Genomic DNA, 19,863 nt, shown 5'->3' on the forward strand with positions numbered 1-19,863 from the left:
GAAGCTTTCTCTAAAAATCTGGAGTAACAGTAATTTCTATCCAACTTGTCATGAACATCTTTTATTTCATTAGTACCTTGTGAACTTTTCATTAACGTCCTATCTGTAAACACACTTGTTAAATGAAGCCTCCTGCTTGTACTATCTGTACACACACTTTTGTTGTTTTAGTGTCTCCACTTGATCACTCATATATCAAAGATGTTTTAAGAAAGTTTTCTGACATCAGTATGCTCCTGATGTTTTTAGGTTCTATTCTATGGAAGTGCCAATGTCTAAGAAATTAATCTGTCTTTGTTGAGATACCAAAATCCAAAGGCAGCTAGACCATCAGTCTTCCCATTTCAAAAGATGAAGGGCCTAGACAGCTGTCCTCCAGTTTGCTAGTCTATACTGACATCATTGGCGCCCACACAAAGAGCATTTTGCTTTAAAAGGTCTAGGTAAGTGTAAGGTGTCATTACATCACAAGCCAGTGTGAATATCAGCTGTGCTGGAAAGGGAACATGGCCAAGGAGTAAAGAATTTAAGGGTAAGAATATAGCTTTAGGTTTCTTGGGTGTATAGTTAGCAATAGAAAGGATTAAATCATGGACCACACACAGAAGCTGAGAAGTTGAAAGGCAAAGTTGACATGTTACCAGGTCACTCATAGCTAGAAATGGCTTCAAGACCACCTCATGCCTGAAAGGGGCATGGAACCTCAAAGGCTTGCACAATCTCTGTAGATAAAAGTACCTTATTCTTTTCTATTACACTTAAAACACTTTTGAGACTATTGAATGCCTTCTCAAGAATCACGTCCTTGTGCTCAAAGGAGGGAGTCATTGCCTGTTTTCTTGAAACCAAGTTTAGAATTTGTATTTTCCTCATCAGCCTAGTCTTTGGAATCAAGACTGGAAAGGAGATATTAACTGGTCCTTTGATAAGTCATCTGATCAGTTAACATCCTTGGTAGGTGAGTTTATTGTGCTTTTAAAGGCTAGAGGAAAAGGTGATTCTCCTACCTGCCTAAGAATTGATCATTTTAAAATCCAAGTTGTTAGGTTGGTGCAAAAGTAATTGCGGTTTTGGCAATTATTTTTAACATTTTAAACTGCAATTACTTTTGCACCAACCTAATATGTTGCAGTTAAATTTTGATCCCTGGAGATGTCATTAAGGGCAAAATCTTTTGAACAGGCTGATGTTCAAATTTAAAATCAACAGGACCAGTAACAGGAATCAAGAAAAACATCACAGAAAGACGTAACTTGCTGTGCAGTGCCTTTTTCTGGGTGAACAGTAATTTTGCAATTAGTTTCTTTAAAAAAAGGAAAAAGCAGGTCAGATAATCCAGGTTTTCTACAGAAGTAAAAAGTCTTGAGCATCAGTTGCATGATGATAAATATGTTTGTACTAACATCTAAATGTGAGAGACAGTGGTGATTAAAGAGCATGGCCTTTGGCATCGTACAAATTTAGGTTTGAATCCCACTCACCACTCCTAGGGTGAGCCTGGACAACTCAATCTCTCTGAGCTTCCCCTTAGGGATCACAATATCTATCTCAAGAGTGTTGTGAGGATTAAATCCATATACAAACTTGCCCAGAGAATTCAGCACCCAGAAGATAAAGCCAGCTGTTGGCCTAGGGCAGGCCTGAATCCTAATGCTTCCTTTCACGATCTAGTCACCATCACCAATATTTAAAAAGTCAAAGGGGTCACAATTTAACCATTACATTCATACACATTAAAGATTTGGATGCCTGCCTTGAGTGGATCCTTACCTGGCTCCAGCTTGTCCAGAGTTTTCATAAACAGACTAGATTTCCAAATGATCTACAGTAGCCCTCAAGGCCCAGATTTGGATTAGGAAGGGGAAGTAAGTGGGGTACAAGCAGCTCTGCGGAGTAGGACCAAAAGATCAGAAACAGAATGAGTGATCACTCCAATCTCTGAGCTCGGGTGTAAGCCTGCAGCATGGATGGAGGAGCCGCAAGATTTAAGAGCCCAGAAGCGAGTCTGTAAGGAGGACGTAAGAGACCGATACTCCCTTTCACAAGCTCCTTTTCCTCAAACACCTCCCGGCCAAGGAAAGCCCTAGCCTCCGGAGATTCTTCCAGAGAAGGCCAACAGTCTCAAACACTGAAAAAGACCTCAAAACCACATTCTAGTCTCTACCGCCACTACTAGTCTCGCCCAGTATGTGCGAGTGAAGACGCGTGCGCGCGCACGGGCGCGCGCTCGCACAGACCCCTGGGATACCATCTCCTCTTGGTCTTCCAGTTTCCCGGCATGCTTCGGGCCCGCCAAATGGGAGGGGGAGACGCAAGATGGCGGCAGCCGCGAACTCCGGCTCCAGCCTCCCGCTGTTCGATTGCCCGACTTGGTGAGTGGCGGGACGACCAGAGCTGGAGTGGCCTGGCCTGGACTGGCTTGGGCTGGCTGGGCGGCTCATTTTTCGCAGCGAGCTGAACAGCTCAGAGATCGGGGGACTGATTGAGGGAGAACTGCCCGTCGGGCCGGGCGGCGTGTGGAGGAACCGGGAGCCTGGAGCCCGGGCCCAGGCACTGAGGAAACCCAGAGTTGAGGGCTCTGAGGCGCTCGCTTAGGCAGTCCCTTGGGCAATCAGCCGGTTGCCGTGGCGCTTTGGGCCGTGGCCCTGAACTTACCCCAACTCCTGACTGAATGTCTAGTGCTCTTGTGGAGCACCGTGCCTGCCCTGTTCTCTTGTCCCGAGCGCGCACGAGCTAGCTTCCCGGCCTCAGCCCAGTCTCAGATCCCGGCATCCCTCTGTTGTGCTGCATCCCTGATCCAATACTTGTTTGTCGCTCGCAGACTGGGAGCTTCCTGAGGGCAGGCACGGCTCTGACATACCCTGCATTCTCAGCAACCAGCGCGAAGCCGGGCACAAGTGGGCATCAGTAATTGTTGGAATGAACCCCTTTCATCCTTTCTCAAGATCTTGGAAATAATGGAATAATTTAATGTAGTCTTTAAGTAGGGTACAGGATGAATAATTATGAATTGCCTTGTAAGGAGACCCATCTGAGTTAGAGCTATTTCTGCAGTAACTCATCACAGTGTATTTATGAGTTACTCTTCTCTGCCTCCCGTTATATTGAGATCCTCAAGGGCAAGGGCTGTCTGATGCATCTTTATATTTACAGCTCCTAGGCCTAAGACAGGCACATAGTAGGAGTTCAGAAAAGATGTTTTGGATGTAACATTGCTATCCCTGTTTCCCCGGGCAAAATGGGCTTTTGTCCAATGCCCTGTCCTTTCAACAACTGCCATACAGGAGTTGGGGCAGGATTGTGAGTTGACTATATTGCATCTTCAATTAGATGGATGGATACATTTTATGCACATGTAAGGACTCTGGCAAGATTGTTCTTTTTTTTTCCCCTTCAAACTTCAAAGGAACAAACACGGGAAGCAAATGAATGTGTGGCTATTTTCTAGGACCCTTTGCACTTTTGTAATACCCACTTGTTTCATTCTACAGATTTTGTGTCCACTTTGATTCCTTGCTGCATTGATTTCAGAAGTTGGACCTGGACAGTAAACTTATAGTTAGAAGAGACTGTTTGAGATCACCTTCCATTTCCTCAGTCTGTTATGTACCAGGCACTGTGTTAGGTGCTTTGACATGTGTATCTCCCTTAAATGCTGTGGTTATAGTAGTATAGAGAAATGTTCCCTTAAACATGCCATTGTAGAAAGACCTGTTCAAAGGTAACAACTCTCTCTTGTATTTATTGGTACTTGGTTTCATGCACATGATATTGGATTACTCTTGCTCCCTAATTACGCATATATACCTCTGATTTGGTCTCAGAGCTCAGGACAATACCCTTTGCTCATTCTGTGATGAAACTAATCTTGATCAGCCCAAAGCACTAACTGATTTATTCAGCCTTTATATGATATTTGTGGTAGTGGCAAAGCTTAGATTCAAACTCAGGTGAGCAGACTACCCCAGCAATAGTGCTTGCACTCTCTATGCTGCTTTCTTTCTGAGGTAGCTATCCAATATTAAAATATAGGTTTCTTTGGTGCTGCTCTAAATACAGATCCACTAAAATCTGTTTTAGAGCAATTGAATCACTGGGGAAGTTAAGTGTCATAGTTTAGAAAGGAGCTGTAATAACAGAGAAATAGATGACATTTCTGCTTGAACATGAACTAATTATAGGCTGATAGGAGAGCTGCAGTGTTGAATGGGACAGTGGTTGTAAGTGGCGTTTACGAACTCAGCCTGAAAATGCTTTATTCACTCTTATTTTTCAGGGCAGGTAAACCCCCACCTGGTTTACATCTGGATGTAGTCAAAGGAGACAAACTAATTGAGGTATGGAAATACATGTCTTCCCTTTTTTTCCCACCACACTAAAGATTTTTGCCAGTGACTCACTTTTCCACCCCCTCTCCTGTGTTTTGTTTTCCAGCAATGCTACTTTCGTTCATCCTGATTTTTTTCTATTAAAAGCACACAGTGATATAACACATTCAAACCTCTTGTCTCCCACAGACACTCAGGTTTTTTTTACTTCTCTCACCTTCTAAATGAAGGATTTTTAAGAGATCATGGGCCCCATTCAAACTGGAAGCCCTATAACTTGGTGAATTCCCTCTCTCTGAGTACATGGAGTTGTGTGGAAGGTGTAAGATATGCAATAACTGAAGAAGATAGTGAATGATGCAGATTGAGTCTAACTTTTAAGTTGCTTTTATGAGATTCAAGCCCAAGCCCTTTGAAGAAGGTAGTAAACTAAGATGCATAAAAAAGAGACTGGAATGGTGATGAAATTCATTCATTTATTTAAAACATTTCTTGAGGGCTGACTATGTGTCAGTCTCATTGTACTCGGCATAGGGACTACAACAGTGAGCAAAGCAAACAGTTCTTGACCTCAAAGAAATCCTCTGGTGTAAAAGACAATCACACAAAAAAATTACATGATAATAATTGAAATAGGTACCATAAAAAAAAAAGGTTAGCTGAATTCCAGCTTTATTACAAGTCTCTAGAATGAATACCATATAGAACTTCAAGAGACGTGAATTTTGATTAGCTACGAGGTTGTTTTCGTTTTTGTTTTTAATTCTTATGGTACCGTTTATTTACCAAGAAATGAAGATTACGCCTGCTGTGACCATCGAGTTAAGTCTCCATGTCTTAAACCAATTTTATGTTTACTTTTTCAGATAGAATTTAGGTTTGATGCTCCACTTTTGAGTGCAGTTGTTTTTTTCTTCTTTGGTATATGTATTAAAATCGTTGTTCCATGGTTGAGAAGCTATCTGTGAGATCTCCTGAAGGATATTCTATAAATATATTGTTGTAACTTCAGGATGTTCTAGGTATTTGCAAAGTATTAAAGCATGAGTTGTGATGAATTCTTTTCTTTTTCCCCCCTTCTTCCTCCTCCCCCCATTCCGGTTCAAGCCGTTGTTTCTCAGACTAGTTGTGTAGGACACAGCTCCCTGGCCCATGCTGGTATTATGAGCCTTGTACTCCACCAGTCTGAGGCCGTCGGTTGCTGGTCGTCTCTCACAGCAGCTCACGGCAGCTCTCACCGCTTGCCACTGGCTGCTCATGGCAGTACTCAGCAGCCCGCAGCAGCACTCAGCAGCCCGCGGCAGCACTCAGCAGCCCGCGGCAGCACTCAGCAGCCCGCGGCAGCCCACAGCAGCTCATGTCAACCTCCGGCTGCTCACAGCAGCCCAGCTCCAGGGAGAGCCGTTGTTCACAATCTTAGCTGTAGAGGGCGCAGCTCACTGACTCATGTGGGAATCGAACCGTCGGACTCGGCGTTGGGAGCACGGTGCTCCAACCACCTGAGCCACCGGGCTGTCCCATGAATTACTAATTCATCATTCCCCTTGCCAGTCAGGTAGAGCCCCTTTGTCGTGGGTTCTTCTATCTTAAAAGTTACAAAACATCACAATTATTTAATGAAATAATTTTGCTAAAATGTCTGTTTTTTACTATAGTCCGTTCCACAGATATAAAATACTGTTGCTAAATAGCATGAAGCTTTGAAGACATAGGAATCTACTTTATTACTAGAATTTACTAAGTCTTCAGTTTGCAATAGGAAGAGACAGACAAGGAGGCCTAGCCTTAATGATACCATATTCTTCTGTGAAATAATTTATATTTTCAAAGTTCTAAGTTGTCAAACATCCCTCTGATGACTGGTTTCCATTAACTGCTAATGTATTTTCTGTCTTTCATTGCTGTTAGGTGTGCTGAGTTGCCACACAGTTGTTCAGTTACAATCATTAGACATCACTGTATTGTTTCTGAGGAATAGATCTGAAATGTGCTTATTTTTGAAGATTTAGGCAGCACTTGATACTAACCGAGCTATCTATATCCTCGCCTGTGTCGAAGGCTTGTGATGTGTTGTGATAGCTGGGTTTAAGAAGTGCAATATTAAAACAAAAGCCATGAGTCTTTTAAGCCCAGTGTGTCAAGTCACGCTCTGAGTTATAACTCAAAGGTACAACTGAATAATGGGGACTAGTCACAACTAGTCAAGAAATTGGGGCTTTCCTGGTCTTTTCAAAGACCAGTGCATTATTTCATTCACTTGGACGGAAGAAGCACATTGTCCAAGAGTTAACACATTTCCTTGCTTCTAAGACGTACTTTTTTCCTGCTACATTTTCCTGTTTCTGTAGTTGAGATGACTTGAATAGTGAATGTATATATTTAATTTGGAGGCCCTTTCTCTTTTCTCCCCCTGTAAACTGCTAAATCTCTGGCATGTCTTTGCACCTTAGAATCATAGAAATTTGGTCAGTGTTGTACTAGAACTCAAGAGCTGGTGGTCACATATATTGTTTCCTTAAGACTATAGCCTATGAGCACTGTGGTGAGCAAATTTAAGTTTGTGTGGACATCATCTATATGCATATAAATATGAATGAGAAGTGCAGTGCGATTCAACCTGCATAGATCTTACTTACCTAGAGAGAATAAAATGTTGAAATTTCAGAGCTCGCTCAATTCTAAAGCAATGTCTTATATTTAACCCAAGTCTTAAAACTTGGGTCTAAGCAGGCACGGGGATGATTGTCTTAGTGGGCTATCTGGCTGTTGTTAAATCTTGGTGCTGCCTAGCAGTACGAGCCTGGAACAAACTCTGCCGGCAGCAGACGGGCACAGCTGGACAGGGTTTCCCAGAGGTGACCCATATACCTATACTAGCTTGAACTGAGAACCTTATGGCTAAGCTTGAAAGAAACTGGGTAAGTGATTTATTTAAAGAAAAATTAAGAGTGTGGCGCATAGTCTTTGTTCATTCCTTAAAATGTTCCTTGCCATATGGTGCATTTTTTGATGCAGGTGGAGTGAAGAAAATATATAATGTAGTGGTTAAAGGAGCATAGACGCTGAAGTTAGACCGACCCGAATATCTAATCCAGCTTATAAACATCTAGCTGTGTGAACTTGAATATGTTCATTAATTTCTTTATGCCTTAATTTTGTCATCTATAAAAACAGTGGTTGTGGGGATAAAATGAATGCATAAAACTCATAGCACAGTGTGTGCCTCGTAAGTGCTGAGCACTTGTTACTATTATGAGTGTATGAGGTGTATTTCTGATTTTGTAAAGGAACCACTAAAGCAGAGGGGCAAATATTAGCCCACTGTGAGTTCAGTGACAGCCAGGAATGAAACAAGCCTCTTGATTCCTAGCCTCGTACCTTACTAACTTGACTGTGTTCCTCTACTCAGCTTTGCGCTGTCTTTTCTCAGGGATTTTAGAAGGAGTATAATATGAAATGTGAACTAGAGCTTAATGAGACCTTGTAAGGTTTTCCTTCAAAAAAAAAACACACACATATCTTAATAGGGGTTATTCTTCAAAATGGTCAAATTGTAGACTTTTAGAACTAGAAGAAGTGTTAGCAGAAATTCATCTGGAATTCTTCATCTCTGACAGCCCAGTCTACAGCCAATCTGTGGCAGGCTTTCCTGACCTAGGATTAAAAGAAAAATGGTAGTTTAATGAGTTTTCCTAAAGCTAAATGCAGCTCAAAGGATAGTCCTTTATCCTTGCCCTTCCTACTTTATTTTCTAATAAAATGACCTTTTTTTAATAAAATGATTATGATGATACTGATTGGTGGCAGTTTTGTTTTTAAATCCTCATTTGGCAAAATAAAAAGTTAACAATGCTATGTCAGCCCACACAAATTTTTAATAATAGTTTGCTGGTCTATGAAATGCCCTTTTCTGCTTTTATATTGGGGCATTACAGTAAGTCCTCACTTAACATTGTCCATAGGTACCTGGAACTTTGGCAGAACGAAATATAACGAAACCACTTTTACCATAGGCTAATTGATATAAACAACAGTTAAGTTCCTGTGGCATCTCATTAGCATGATAACAAAATGATGTTGAATGAAATGATGTTATTCAAGGACCTGCTGTATGTAGTTTTATTTTCTCCAGTGCCACAGCAGCAGCTGGAAATGTTTTGGAGCTCTTTTCTTAGAATTGTTTCAGACCGCTGGCACTATTGTTTAGAATATTAGTATTGCATGTCATTCATACCTGAGTTTAAATCCCAGCTCTGCTGCTTAACCAGCTGGGCTGCTTTGGATGAGTGACTTCATCTCTCTGAATCTGTTTTCTTTAACAATAGAGGTGATATTTGCCTCATATAGTTGTTTTGAGGATTAGATGAGATAATGCTTAAAATGCCTAGTGATAATAGTCTTTCAATAAATGTTAATCTCCACACTCCCCTCCCCAAACCTGGAAAATCTTTGCCTTGTGAGGTGGTTCCTTACTGGACACAGCAAATACCCATTTAGATTAACTCTGAGTAATATTTTATTTTTGTGGCGAAAGTGAAGTGGGATAAAAAAGTTCGATTTAGAGCTTCATACATTGAACCTCTAATTCTAGTTCCTAAAGAGCGTCCCAAAAATACTTTGGGCTTATGATGGCGTGATTAGAATATAGCTAGGTATTTACACCCCCTTCCTTTCCTAATCAATTGATAATCTTCCTTTGAATGTGTATTTTCTTAAAAGCAGTCATTACTTTATAGACATGCTTTATGTTCTTGTTTCCTGCTTGACCTAAAATTAAGATCCAGTGAAATCTTAAATTTCCAAGGGACAGAAGGCATCTTTGCAGGCCACTTTCATCCAAAAGAATTAGGACAAGTTCTTTTCATATTTGGCCACTGTGTTTGGGGAGATGAATTGCCATCTACCCCTCAAAATGTTAGTAAATTATTCTGAGCTCTTAAAGAATAGTAGGAAATAATTTCTTTTTCACGTGGGCAAGGAATTTTATCTACTCGAGATCCTCTACTTATTTGATTAGAAGAATTTTTGCTAAACCCTGTTGAAACCAGATTGAAGTAATATTTAATTTAATATTTATTTAGAAACTGATTATTGATGAGAAGAAGTATTACTTATTTGGGAGAAACCCTGATTTGTGTGACTTTACCATTGACCACCAGTCTTGCTCTCGGGTCCACGCTGCCTTGGTCTACCACAAGCATCTGAAGAGAGTTTTCCTAATAGATCTCAACAGTAGTAAGTAACTTATATCCCATCCCGTCTCACACATTCCCTTTCGGGCAATGTGAAATGCTCTTTGGGTTCTTCAGGTTCAAAGTCGTGTTTTATTGCTCATCAAGGAAAAAGTTTACCTTTGGTTTTTAAATCAGCCCTTCTCTACTCCTGTGATATCGCTTATTTTCCTGAAATAATGGATGACTGGAGAGAGAAGAGGGTTTTGGGGAGTACTTTCCTGGAGGAGGCAATAGGTGTATAGAGAGAGGACAAAAAAGAAGCTTATTTTCCCAGGAGTTAGGGACTATGGGCATCCAAGTGTTTATAGGACCATGATAAATTGCAGTCCAATTTTAAGCAGAAGCTATGATTATAGTAGAGTAGTGCCGTAGGACATTTGAAAAAAAAAAACTTGTTTTGAGCAGAATTTAATTTTTTATAATGGGTTCTTTATCCCAACGACATTTTGCTTTGACTACTACTAATATCCATTTTAATTTCATGAACACACTCCAGCTAATAAGATTTTCAACTTTGCCAAAGATAATCTTAGAAACGCAATTGAGACTTAACTGCATGGAGCCCTGAGGTTTGTTCATTTTCCCCATGTATAAATACCGTGTAAAATGTTAAGGATCCTGCTTCCTGGGCTGACCATGTTCTACTCCTTACCCCCTTCCCTAACACAGACACACACCCCACCCCTATCTGCTTATGTAATGGTTTTGGAGAGCCTTGTCTCACAAGTACTTACTTGCAAATTTATCTCATCTTTTCTCTCCATTTTATAACATGCAGAATGCAGACATGGAAAAATATTCAGACTCTCCAGTAGGATTTTGACTTGCCTTGGCATTGATATTGCACCTGTTTCAGCCAGCCTCCTTTCTTGTCCTGGGGAAAGCCCAAGCGTAACTGCCACCAGGGCCTATGTTCCTTAGACTTGGGGCTGGAGAGGTCAGACCACAGTGATGCCTGTCTCCCGCCTTGGGGGTCATGGTTATTGCTGGGTTGGAGCCATTCCTACTGGACCCAGAATGGAGCCAAGCCTGGCTGGCAGCAGAGAGCAAGCAGTGGTATGTGTTATGTGGGGTAACAGCAGGTCTGAAGATGTGTAAGAAATCCACTGAAGAGATTCAAGACCCAGTGAAGGAGTTTTCCTTTTCATTGTGACCCCATGACAAGGGATGCAAAGTGGACCCAGTGTCGTTTTCATTTTAAAAAGCAGAACTGATATGCTGGGAGGAGCTGCTCTCCCTTCTACGACTCAGGTTGGTTTTTCTTTTCTGTCTTACGTTTCTGATTTGGTTATTCCCAGCACACGGCACTTTCTTGGGTCACATTCGGTTGGAACCTCACAAGCCTCAGCAAATTCCCATCGATTCCACAGTCTCATTTGGTGCGTCCACAAGGGCATATACTCTCCGTGAGAAACCTCAGACATTGCCATCGGCTGTGAAAGGAGATGAGAAGATGGGTGGAGAGGATGATGAACTCAAGGGCTTACTGGGGCTTCCAGAGGAGGAAACCGAGCTTGATGTAATTCCACATCTATGTCATTATTTTGTCTTTTGGGACTCTGGTTTTTGCAATATATAGCTATTCTGTGCAGCGTGAAATGCCAGTGACTTATCAGCAGGAGGTTTCCTTGAGCCCAGTAATGGGCCATGGCCACTTGGGCAGTATAGTGTGGCGAGCTGTGACACACTTTGGAGAGCTGCATTGTGTGGATTTGGTTATGTATGACCGGGGTAACAAGGAGACTGGTCTCTTGCCAGTAGACCCTCGTGGTTGTCTTGTGCACCTTCACTGGGTGTTAGAAGCCACAGCTGGGAGTGAAATTTCTCTAGAGCTGCCCTGTCTAATGCGGTAGCTACTAACCACATTTCGAGTACTCAGTAGTCACATATGGCTAATGATTTCCATGTTAAATAGCACAGATAGAGAATATTTTTAACATTCAGAAAGTTTGATTAGACAGCACTGGCTTAGACTGAAGCTTGTCCAGATAGCCCAGGAATCTTCTGAATAGAAATAGACTGCTTTTTTTCTTATGGGCCTGGCTGCCCTGAAGGCCATAAATTTGACAATATTTAGTTTTAAAGTGCTAAAGTTTACCTTTTCTAGAGGCTGATCCCAGTAGTTTGTGGTGTGGCTGTCATCCTTTATATGTCTGTCAGTGCACTGGGTGACTGGTCTATTCGGGTAGACCAAGTGCAAGCATGTCCTTAACTACCCACATTCATTTACTGTGCTAGTACACCAAGGCAGTTTCCCAGGCCTTAGGAAGAAAAACACCATGGAAATCTGATGGTTTGGAAGCTGTTTTGTTCTAAAGAAGTAGCCTCATAGCCAGAGGTCTTGGTGGCAGTCACTTGTGCCCGTTTCTCCTCCAGGCTTCTTTCCTGCTTCCGTATCTTTTAAATTTGGTACGTTAGGTCCTCTGTGGGTCTTCATTCTCAAGACATCTGGACTTTCTCAAACTGCAATGCAGATTGGAATAAGTCCAAAGGATTGGGAAGAGGCAGGCAGCAGTGCTGAGTTAATCACTGTAATGGATGGATGGTTATGAATAGAAATGGGGCCATATGCAGAGCTGGGCAATGACAAAATATTAAATGGACAGGCAGTGTCCTTATGAGTTTTAAAGGAGAGAGCTACTGGGAAAGAAGCTGTCAGTTGACCTTTCTCATCCGGTTTTGCTAGTTTAAAACAATTCTTGGAGTTCCTTCCAGTCACATTCCTTTAATTCTCATCATGAAGACATGATAGCCTTTCTTGGAAAAAAACAAAAAGCAAACCAAAACCTCAACTCCAGGATTCTTGCTTGTATAGATGACCTGTTTTCAGCTCAGGGCCCTTCCGTTGGAATATCGCTGCCCCCCTTGAAGAGGGTGTTCCACAGTCCTTTAAAGGTGACTTGCTAATGTTAGCAATCTAGGGACAGTAATGAGTCTTTTCTGAATACGAGAGAGAATCTTGTCTGCCTGGGGAGGTCAGGGTCAGCCCCTAATGCCCTCCTGCCTTTTACTTAGTCATATATTCTTCAAATTCCCTGTACACTGACTCTTGTCTTTCCTGTGTGAACCCTGGCTTAGAACCTGACAGAGTTCAACACTGCCCACAACAAGCGGATTTCTACCCTCACCATTGAGGAGGGGAATCTGGATATTCAGAGACCAAAGAGGAAGAGGAAGAACTCACGGGTGACGTTCAGTGAAGATGATGAGATCATCAACCCAGGTGAGGTTTCTTCCTAGTTTCTTTTGATGAAAAGCTGTGGTCTCAGAGCGTAGCGTTCACAACCCACAGGTCAGTTGGAATGTTTCTCAACAAGGTTTAGGGTAACAGGTGCTATGTTAAGGGGGAAGATTTTTACAGTTCACTGGTGGAGTACCCTCATCACTCAAGCATTACCCACTTGCAGTGTGAAAGAAAGAGCTAAAGGAAGGGCCCGTATATTTCAGTATCCAGAGCAAGGCTCTAATTCTCCTCTTCTGATGCAGGACGTCCGTGTCATAGTGAAGCTTTAAGTTAAGTAGAGGTGTTTGCTGTCTTCACTTCAAAGCAGAACATGATTGTCTTTATGGGGTTTTGCGTATGATGGTAACTCTAAGATTGGAGAACCTTTTGCTTCCACTATTAACCACATTGAAGACTTCCACCTCTCTGGAGGAAGACATATTTGTAGAGAGTTTGTATAGAAATGTCAGCAAGATGAGAATGTCAGTTTATGGTAAGGCCACTAAGTTTACCAATTTGTTCCATCATTCCGCATTTATTTCTGAGGCTCAGTTATCTCAAGGACTCTGGTAGGTGGATGACAGAGCTGGGAGATACAGTTTATACAGTGAAGATGGAATTGGGATTCAAAAAACCTTGTTTGAAAATAAATCTCAATGGATGGGAACAGGGATCCCAGACTAACAAGTTGCTTTTATTTCCCAAAACGAAATACAGTCAGAATAAGTCCTGCATTTAGGTTCAAAAGAGCAATTATTTAAATGGAGTGGCTGGTTGGCTCAGTTGGTTAGAGCGCGGTGCTCATAACACTAAGGTCACCGGTTCGATTCCCACATGGGCCAGTGAGCTGCGCCTTCCACAACCAGATTGAAAACAACGACTTGCCTTGGAGCTGATGGGTCCTGGAAAAACACTGTTCCTCAGTGTGTTTAAAAAAAAAAAAAAAAAGAGGGAATCTTAAAAAGAAAATGCAGTTTGAGTCGTTAGGGGGATGTGGAAACTAATCCAGTGCAGTTTAAGTTTGTATTCATAGAAAGGGGGGCAGTAACCCCACTGGCCTGTGTTCACCCAACTATGTTACCAAATGTAAGCATGGCCTAACCACCAAATGTGTTGTGTACTCCTGAGTGAGGAGGAGACTCACAGCTCTGGAGAACAGTCCCCGAGTGCTGGGGTGTACGGGAAGCGTGTGTGGGTGAGAGCACGTTGGAGGAGGAGGCATGGCCACTGTGCTTGCCTGATCTGAAGGGGGGAGCCGCACGCAAAGCCAGAGCCAGTGAGTAGCAAGTATTTGTGTGGCTCAGCATAAGAAAAACAGCAATGAATCCTTCTGGTACTTAGAAGAATTAAAAGGATTCCTGTGGAAGAGATTGGGGCATCCATTCTAGGGACAAGTTCACTTTCTGATGGTGTGAGATGTGGGATGGATTGCTCCTCAAAGTAGTGAATGCCCGAGGGAAATGTCCAGGCGGGGGCTGGATGACCAATCTAGGAAGCTATTCCTGGACCCCAGAACCTATTAAGAGAGTTTCTAGGAGTTGGATCTAGAAATTTATAATTTTAAACAAGCTCTTGTACTGATGAACAGCCAGCAACTTGGGAATCAATGGACTAGACAGTCATTAAAGTCTCTTTCAGGACTCAGGGTTTGATCTGCTCTGTTTTTCTCCGGGAAAACCATTGCTCCAGATCTTTGTTAAGGTAGTGTATTCAGGCACAGGATGGCATAGTGGTTCAGAGCATAGCTCTGAAATCAGAGGGCGTGGGTTTGAAATCCACCTCTCCACGTAGCAGCTGTGTGACCGTGGCCAAGTGACTTAATAGACTACTGGCCTCACCGGACTGGTGGGAAGGTTAAATGATTAACATACGTCAAGTCCCTCAGATCAGTGTTCTGCATTCAGTAAGCCCTTGATAATGTCAGCTGTTATCCCCGTCATCATCTGCCACCCCTCTTCCTTCTACCCATGTAACCTTTCCTATACCAGACGTAGACTTAGCAAGGAATTTGTTGGTAGGTCATCCAGGCACAGAGAGCTCCTAGAATGGGCTTCTCCTCTCTCTAGGAATAGAATGGCTAGAGAATGAAGAGAGGCTGAGAGGCCTGACCTCCGTTCTGCCAACACAGGGCAGGGTCCCCCAGAGAGGCTCAGCCCCTCCCCTCTGCAGGCCTGGTACACGTGTGGGCACCCCCTCCAGTAATCCCTCCTCTCGGGCTTCAGTTGCTCTTGCGCTTCATTCAGCTTTCCTTGCTGACGGGATGGGATGATTGAAACAGGCCGCCTCTGGGGATGAGGGAAGATCAGGGTGCCTTTTCAGAGACCTTGTCTCCTTCCTAAGTCTGGATATCTTTTCTCCTTTGTTTCATATTGAAGACATTCATTTGCTCATTCATTGAACAAAGATTGGTTGTGAACGTAATACTAGGGTACATTCTTTAGAGGCATCCTAATATGTGAAAAACCACTTCAATCACCCAGGGGTTAATTGTTCAAATTAAATAGGGAATCTTTGTTTTTCCAAAGGGATGCAGAGGGGTTCCTTTAAATTACAAGCACCCTCAGTGCATTGATAATAAGATGTACAGCGTGTACTCGGGGAACAATTCCTTTCCTATGACTATATTAAGATAAAGCGGACTTGGAATAGTTTTCTCTGGTAATGATAATTAGTCTGCCTGCCGTTTCCACACACTCAGCCTTCGGCGAGGAAGCTCCTGTCCCTCCCAGGTGACCCAGCCCCATCGTCCTGTTTGCTCCAGAACACTGTTTGGCCACATCTCTTGAGGCACCTCTGTTGTGTCCTAGCCTATCTGGCTTCACAACTGTGAAGTCCGTAAAGGCAGGACAGTATCGTGCTCTTCATTTCCATGCCTAACATCCAGTGAATGAGGCATGAGAGAGTGACTCACTGCAAACCCGTCCCTTACTTGGTCTTAGCTCCTTGCCCCTGCAGAGTGAATGAAGCTAGAAGCTTTGTAGGGTAATGTGTATAAGCAGCGAAAAGGGAGTTGCTCTCCCCCACTGCCGGGGCAGGGAGCTTCAGATCCTTTAATAAAAGTCTAGATTACATACAGTCGCTCCGTTCAACAGGCCAAGTTAAGCTGGAAGCTGGGTCTGAATCCTGATTCTGTTATTTGCTAATGAGCAGGCATCAGCAAGGTGGACGTTGTGTGATCTCTTGAATGTCATTGTTTTGTCACTGACATGGGATTCATAATAGCTGCTTTTGTTTCTCCCCTCAAAAGAGGGAAGTCTATGGGATGGGACAGAACTTGGGGAAGGCAGCACAGTGGTCCAGAGCCAGGCCTACTTCTCGCCGCTTGGACTCCAGTCCTGGCTCCTCCACTCTCCAGTAGCGTAACTGGGCCAGTCACTTTAGTCCTCTAAGCCTGAGTTTCTTATCTCATCTATTAAGTGTTTATTGTAGTACTCACCTCATAGATTTGTTCTCAGAGGGCTGAACACGGCACCCAGCACACAGTGCACACTTGAAATGCTGGTTGTGTTTTACTGTTTCAATGAGTTGTGGTCGCTTTGTTCGCAGCGAGCCCTGCTGCCATAATCCTTCCAGTAGAATACCAGACTAACCCTTCCCTCCTGTCTTTTTGCAGAGGACGTGGATCCCTCCGTTGGACGCTTCCGGAACATGGTGCAGACTGCCGTGGTCCCAGTCAAGGTAGGAAGCAAATTGTAACAGTGTTGGAAATGCCAGAGAGTCTGGTTTAAAAATCCACCCTTTTGTGTGTAGGTAAGTGTTAAATGTGTGTTTAGTTTTAAAATACATTCTTTGCTCCTTTCCCACTTTTCATCCTGTGGGAATATTTTGACTCCATCTATGTCTAGAAGACCCTGGAGCGCCATAGAAAGGCTGCAGGTGCCCAGCCAGCTTGACGCTGCATATAAGTTATGGTGCGATGTGAGTCTATATATTTACCTCCCAGCAGGGTGCAGACAGGCCCAGGTTTCATTAGCCTTTCCCTTCTGACTCCCAGTAAGCGGTTAGGCGAGGAAGAGGCATTGCTGCATTGCTGCGTGGCACCTCTGGCTTTCGCTGTGCCCTTACTTTGTTGAGGGAATGGTACAGATAGGAGAGCCAGCCCAGACCTGGATTGGGTTTAAAAACCAGGTATGTGGCACAGCCAAGAAGTGGAAGTTGCAAAGGGGTTCTGACACCCTGGCAGCGAGGACTGTCCAGAAGGAACAAATAGCCCTCGAAGTAGTGAGATCCCTGTAAATAGAGGTGTTCAAAAAGTGATGGGAAGATGCTGGTCAGAGGCTATCGAGCTTTAGTTTTAAAAAATTTTTAGACTATAGTAGGCTTAGATTTATACAATGTGTCAAGTTCCTGGTTAGTCTTTGTTTAATCCAAAAGGAGTAGAGAAGTGTGGGGATCTTTCATGAACTTTCTTTAATGTACAAAAGTACAAGATGAAATTTTTCTGTGCAGCTGCATAGTGTTCATGTCACATTTCCCCTTGAGCTCTTTTCCTCCTTCTGGAATGTTCTGTTGTCATTAAAGTAGAAAACCAGCAGACATTTTTACTTTTATGTCAAGTTTTATTGTGGTCTTTACATACAATAAAATGTACACATTTTAAGCGTACAGTTTGAGTTTCGATAAATGTGTAAACCTGGGTCAACACCACCATACTCGATACATAGAAAATTTCCATCACAGCAGAAAGTTCCTTTATGTCCCTTTACTGTCAGTTTCCTTCCACTCCCAGCCCCGGGTTACCTGTAAACTGCTTTCAGTCACTACAGATTTGTTTTGCTCTCAGATTGTTTAAAAATTGGGCTCCCAAAACATGAAGATACTAACTTCTTATACACCTCCCTCCCCCCAAAAAAGAAAAATTTAAATACCTATTGCTACCTATTATCACCTCTGTTTCCTAGTTCCCTAAGAGGGCGTTTTAAAACCAAAAAAAGAGAGGGAGGGGTGTAACCTTAGGATGCAGAAAATCACTTAAACTGGGTAAGTTTTACTTTATAAAAAGCACATTCCCTTCATTTTTCTCAGTGTGACATAGGGTGGTAAACGCTTTGTGTGAAGCCATCACATTAGGTGACCACTGTAAGGTCTTTTCAAACCCTGAGCTTTCAGGACAGTGAAATAGGTGCTCTGGGAAACAAAACAAGCTAGAGGTGTAGGGGTCTTCCCCCATTTTTCTAGGACTGGAATAGAAAAGGCTGATTTGCTCTGCTTTTTCTCACCTCTTGTCTCCTCTGCTCCTTACAAACCACAGAAGAAGCGGGTGGAGGGCCCTGGCTCCCTGGGCCTGGAAGAATCAGGGAGCAGGCGCATGCAGAACTTTGCCTTCAGTGGAGGACTCTACGGGGGCCTGCCCCCCACGCACAGTGAAGCCGGCTCCCAGCCGCACGGCATCCACGGGACAGCACTCATCGGTGGTTTGCCCATGCCGTACCCGAACCTCGCCCCTGACGTGGACTTGACTCCTGTCGTGCCATCAGCAGTGAACATGAATCCTGCCCCAAATCCTGCAGTCTATAACCCCGAAGCTGTCAACGAACCCAAGAAGAAGAAATATGCAAAAGAAGCTTGGCCGGGCAAGAAGCCCACGCCTTCCTTACTGATTTGATACTTTTGGTCATGGAGAGGGGAGGGGTGGGGGGGGATTGGGTGGAAGGGTGATGGGGGAGCTAATGAACTAGGGAGAGAAACTTTCCGTGTGTGCAGTATCATCTTTCAGAATGTCTCCTGGGGTCCTAACCATGTAGTGTCAAAACTGGGAGTGGGGTTGGAATATCCCATAAAGACCTGTCTTCAGAACACTTAGTGCTGATAAATGTTTCATATACCCTTTTAAATAGACTGCCCTGGCTCTTTCCCAGGCCTTCTGTTACCTCCTTTTTCTTTTCTCCCTCTTCCTAGGATCATTTTTATTTAAAGTCACATACCCCGGGGAGGCCCTCAGGTTGAATCCAGAGCTAGGGAGGTAGCAATCGCATCACCAGCCTTGTGGGTCCAGCGGCCTAATTTATATTTACTATCCCTGCAAGTCCTAGATAGCAGAAGGGTTGCCACAGATCCGAGGTTGATCAAAAAGTATTTAGAATTCTTAAGGTTTAAACTCAAAAATGTTTTCCTGGATCAGTGGTTTTGAGGTCCAATAGTTAGGCTTTTCTCTTTTGTCCTTTCTGTTGGAATGAGAATATTTTGATTTTCGTCTGTGAGCAGTGCCATAGACACAGGTTGATCGTTTTAAACGTACCACTTTGTTTGAACTTTACCTGTTTTTCTTGTCAAACCTGAGTACTCTGCTTGCCCAAGTTTCTCATTTGATTCCAGAGTACTGTCCTCAACTCTCTAAGGCTTTACTTTCCTTTTCAAATGTGTTATGGAGGCAATTTTTCAAGGATATGACGAGTTATACTGTTTCCCCGAAAACAAGACCTAGCCGGACCATCAGCTCTAATGCGTCTTTTGAACGCATCTTATAGTAAAATGAGATGGGGTCTTATATTAATTTTTGCTCCAAAAGACGCATTAGGGCTGATTGTCCGGCTAGGTCTTATTTTCGGGGAAACACGGTAGAACAATTCCAATTAATAAAAAAGGTTTTACTTTGCAAGTAACTGATGTCTCTAAGAGGGTGTTTTTAGATGTGGGTTCAGAGGCTCTTTCCCCCCTTGTCTGAGAGCTTGTGGTCCAGAGCTCTAAGACTAGACCTGGCTAACAAACATAGGAGACGACCGTAGGAAACGATATGAGCTTTGTACAGAGATTTGTACATTTGTGTAATAGGCCTTTTCACGCTTTATGTGTAGCTTTTTACCTGTAACCTTTATTACATTGTAAATTAAACGTAACTTTTGTCATTTGGGTGCAGTTGTGATTCAGTCCCCATCAGGATTCCCACTGCCAGTAGGGGATGTTTGTCAAAGGTATGTATGGCTCTTGTGCTTGGGAGGTGATGCTCTGTCCCCATTTACTACCACAAATAAAGATGCCCCCTGATGCAAGCGCCAGTTCTACTTAGAGATTGCAGTCCCCAGACCAGCCTCACCGAGCAAAGTGGGTTCAGAGGTGCCGGCTGCCCTACATCAGGAGG

At 43.2% G+C, this 19,863-nt stretch overlaps 1 protein-coding gene and 1 non-coding gene across 3 annotated transcripts; both read left to right on the plus strand.

Annotated features, from left to right (window-relative positions):
* Nucleotides 1–1,364: 1,364 nt before the first annotated feature.
* Nucleotides 1,365–19,630, plus strand: PPP1R8 (protein phosphatase 1 regulatory subunit 8). Of its 2 annotated transcripts, XM_033113700.1 has the most exons (7): nucleotides 1,365–2,372; nucleotides 4,277–4,337; nucleotides 9,410–9,563; nucleotides 10,861–11,081; nucleotides 12,641–12,785; nucleotides 16,399–16,463; nucleotides 18,037–19,630. In XM_033113700.1, the coding sequence occupies exons 1-7, from the start codon at nucleotides 2,317–2,319 to the stop codon at nucleotides 18,388–18,390; spliced, it is 1,056 nt and encodes a 351-aa protein (XP_032969591.1). In that variant the 5' UTR covers nucleotides 1,365–2,316; the 3' UTR covers nucleotides 18,391–19,630. The 2 variants fall into 2 exon arrangements, with proteins under 2 accessions (XP_032969591.1, XP_032969592.1); XM_033113701.1 differs by lacking the exons at nucleotides 1,365–2,372; nucleotides 4,277–4,337; nucleotides 10,861–11,081 and adding an exon at nucleotides 10,341–10,813 and having other exon boundaries at nucleotides 9,448–9,563.
* On the plus strand, nucleotides 6,339–6,503 carry LOC117027876 (small Cajal body-specific RNA 1). The gene has a single exon (XR_004424003.1). It is a non-coding gene; the product is annotated as a small Cajal body-specific RNA 1 (non-coding RNA).
* Nucleotides 19,631–19,863: the final 233 nt, after the last annotated feature.

The sequence above is a fragment of the Rhinolophus ferrumequinum genome, chromosome 9, assembly GCF_004115265.2.
Source record: "Rhinolophus ferrumequinum isolate MPI-CBG mRhiFer1 chromosome 9, mRhiFer1_v1.p, whole genome shotgun sequence".
NCBI classification, from domain to species: Eukaryota; Metazoa; Chordata; class Mammalia; order Chiroptera; family Rhinolophidae; genus Rhinolophus; species Rhinolophus ferrumequinum.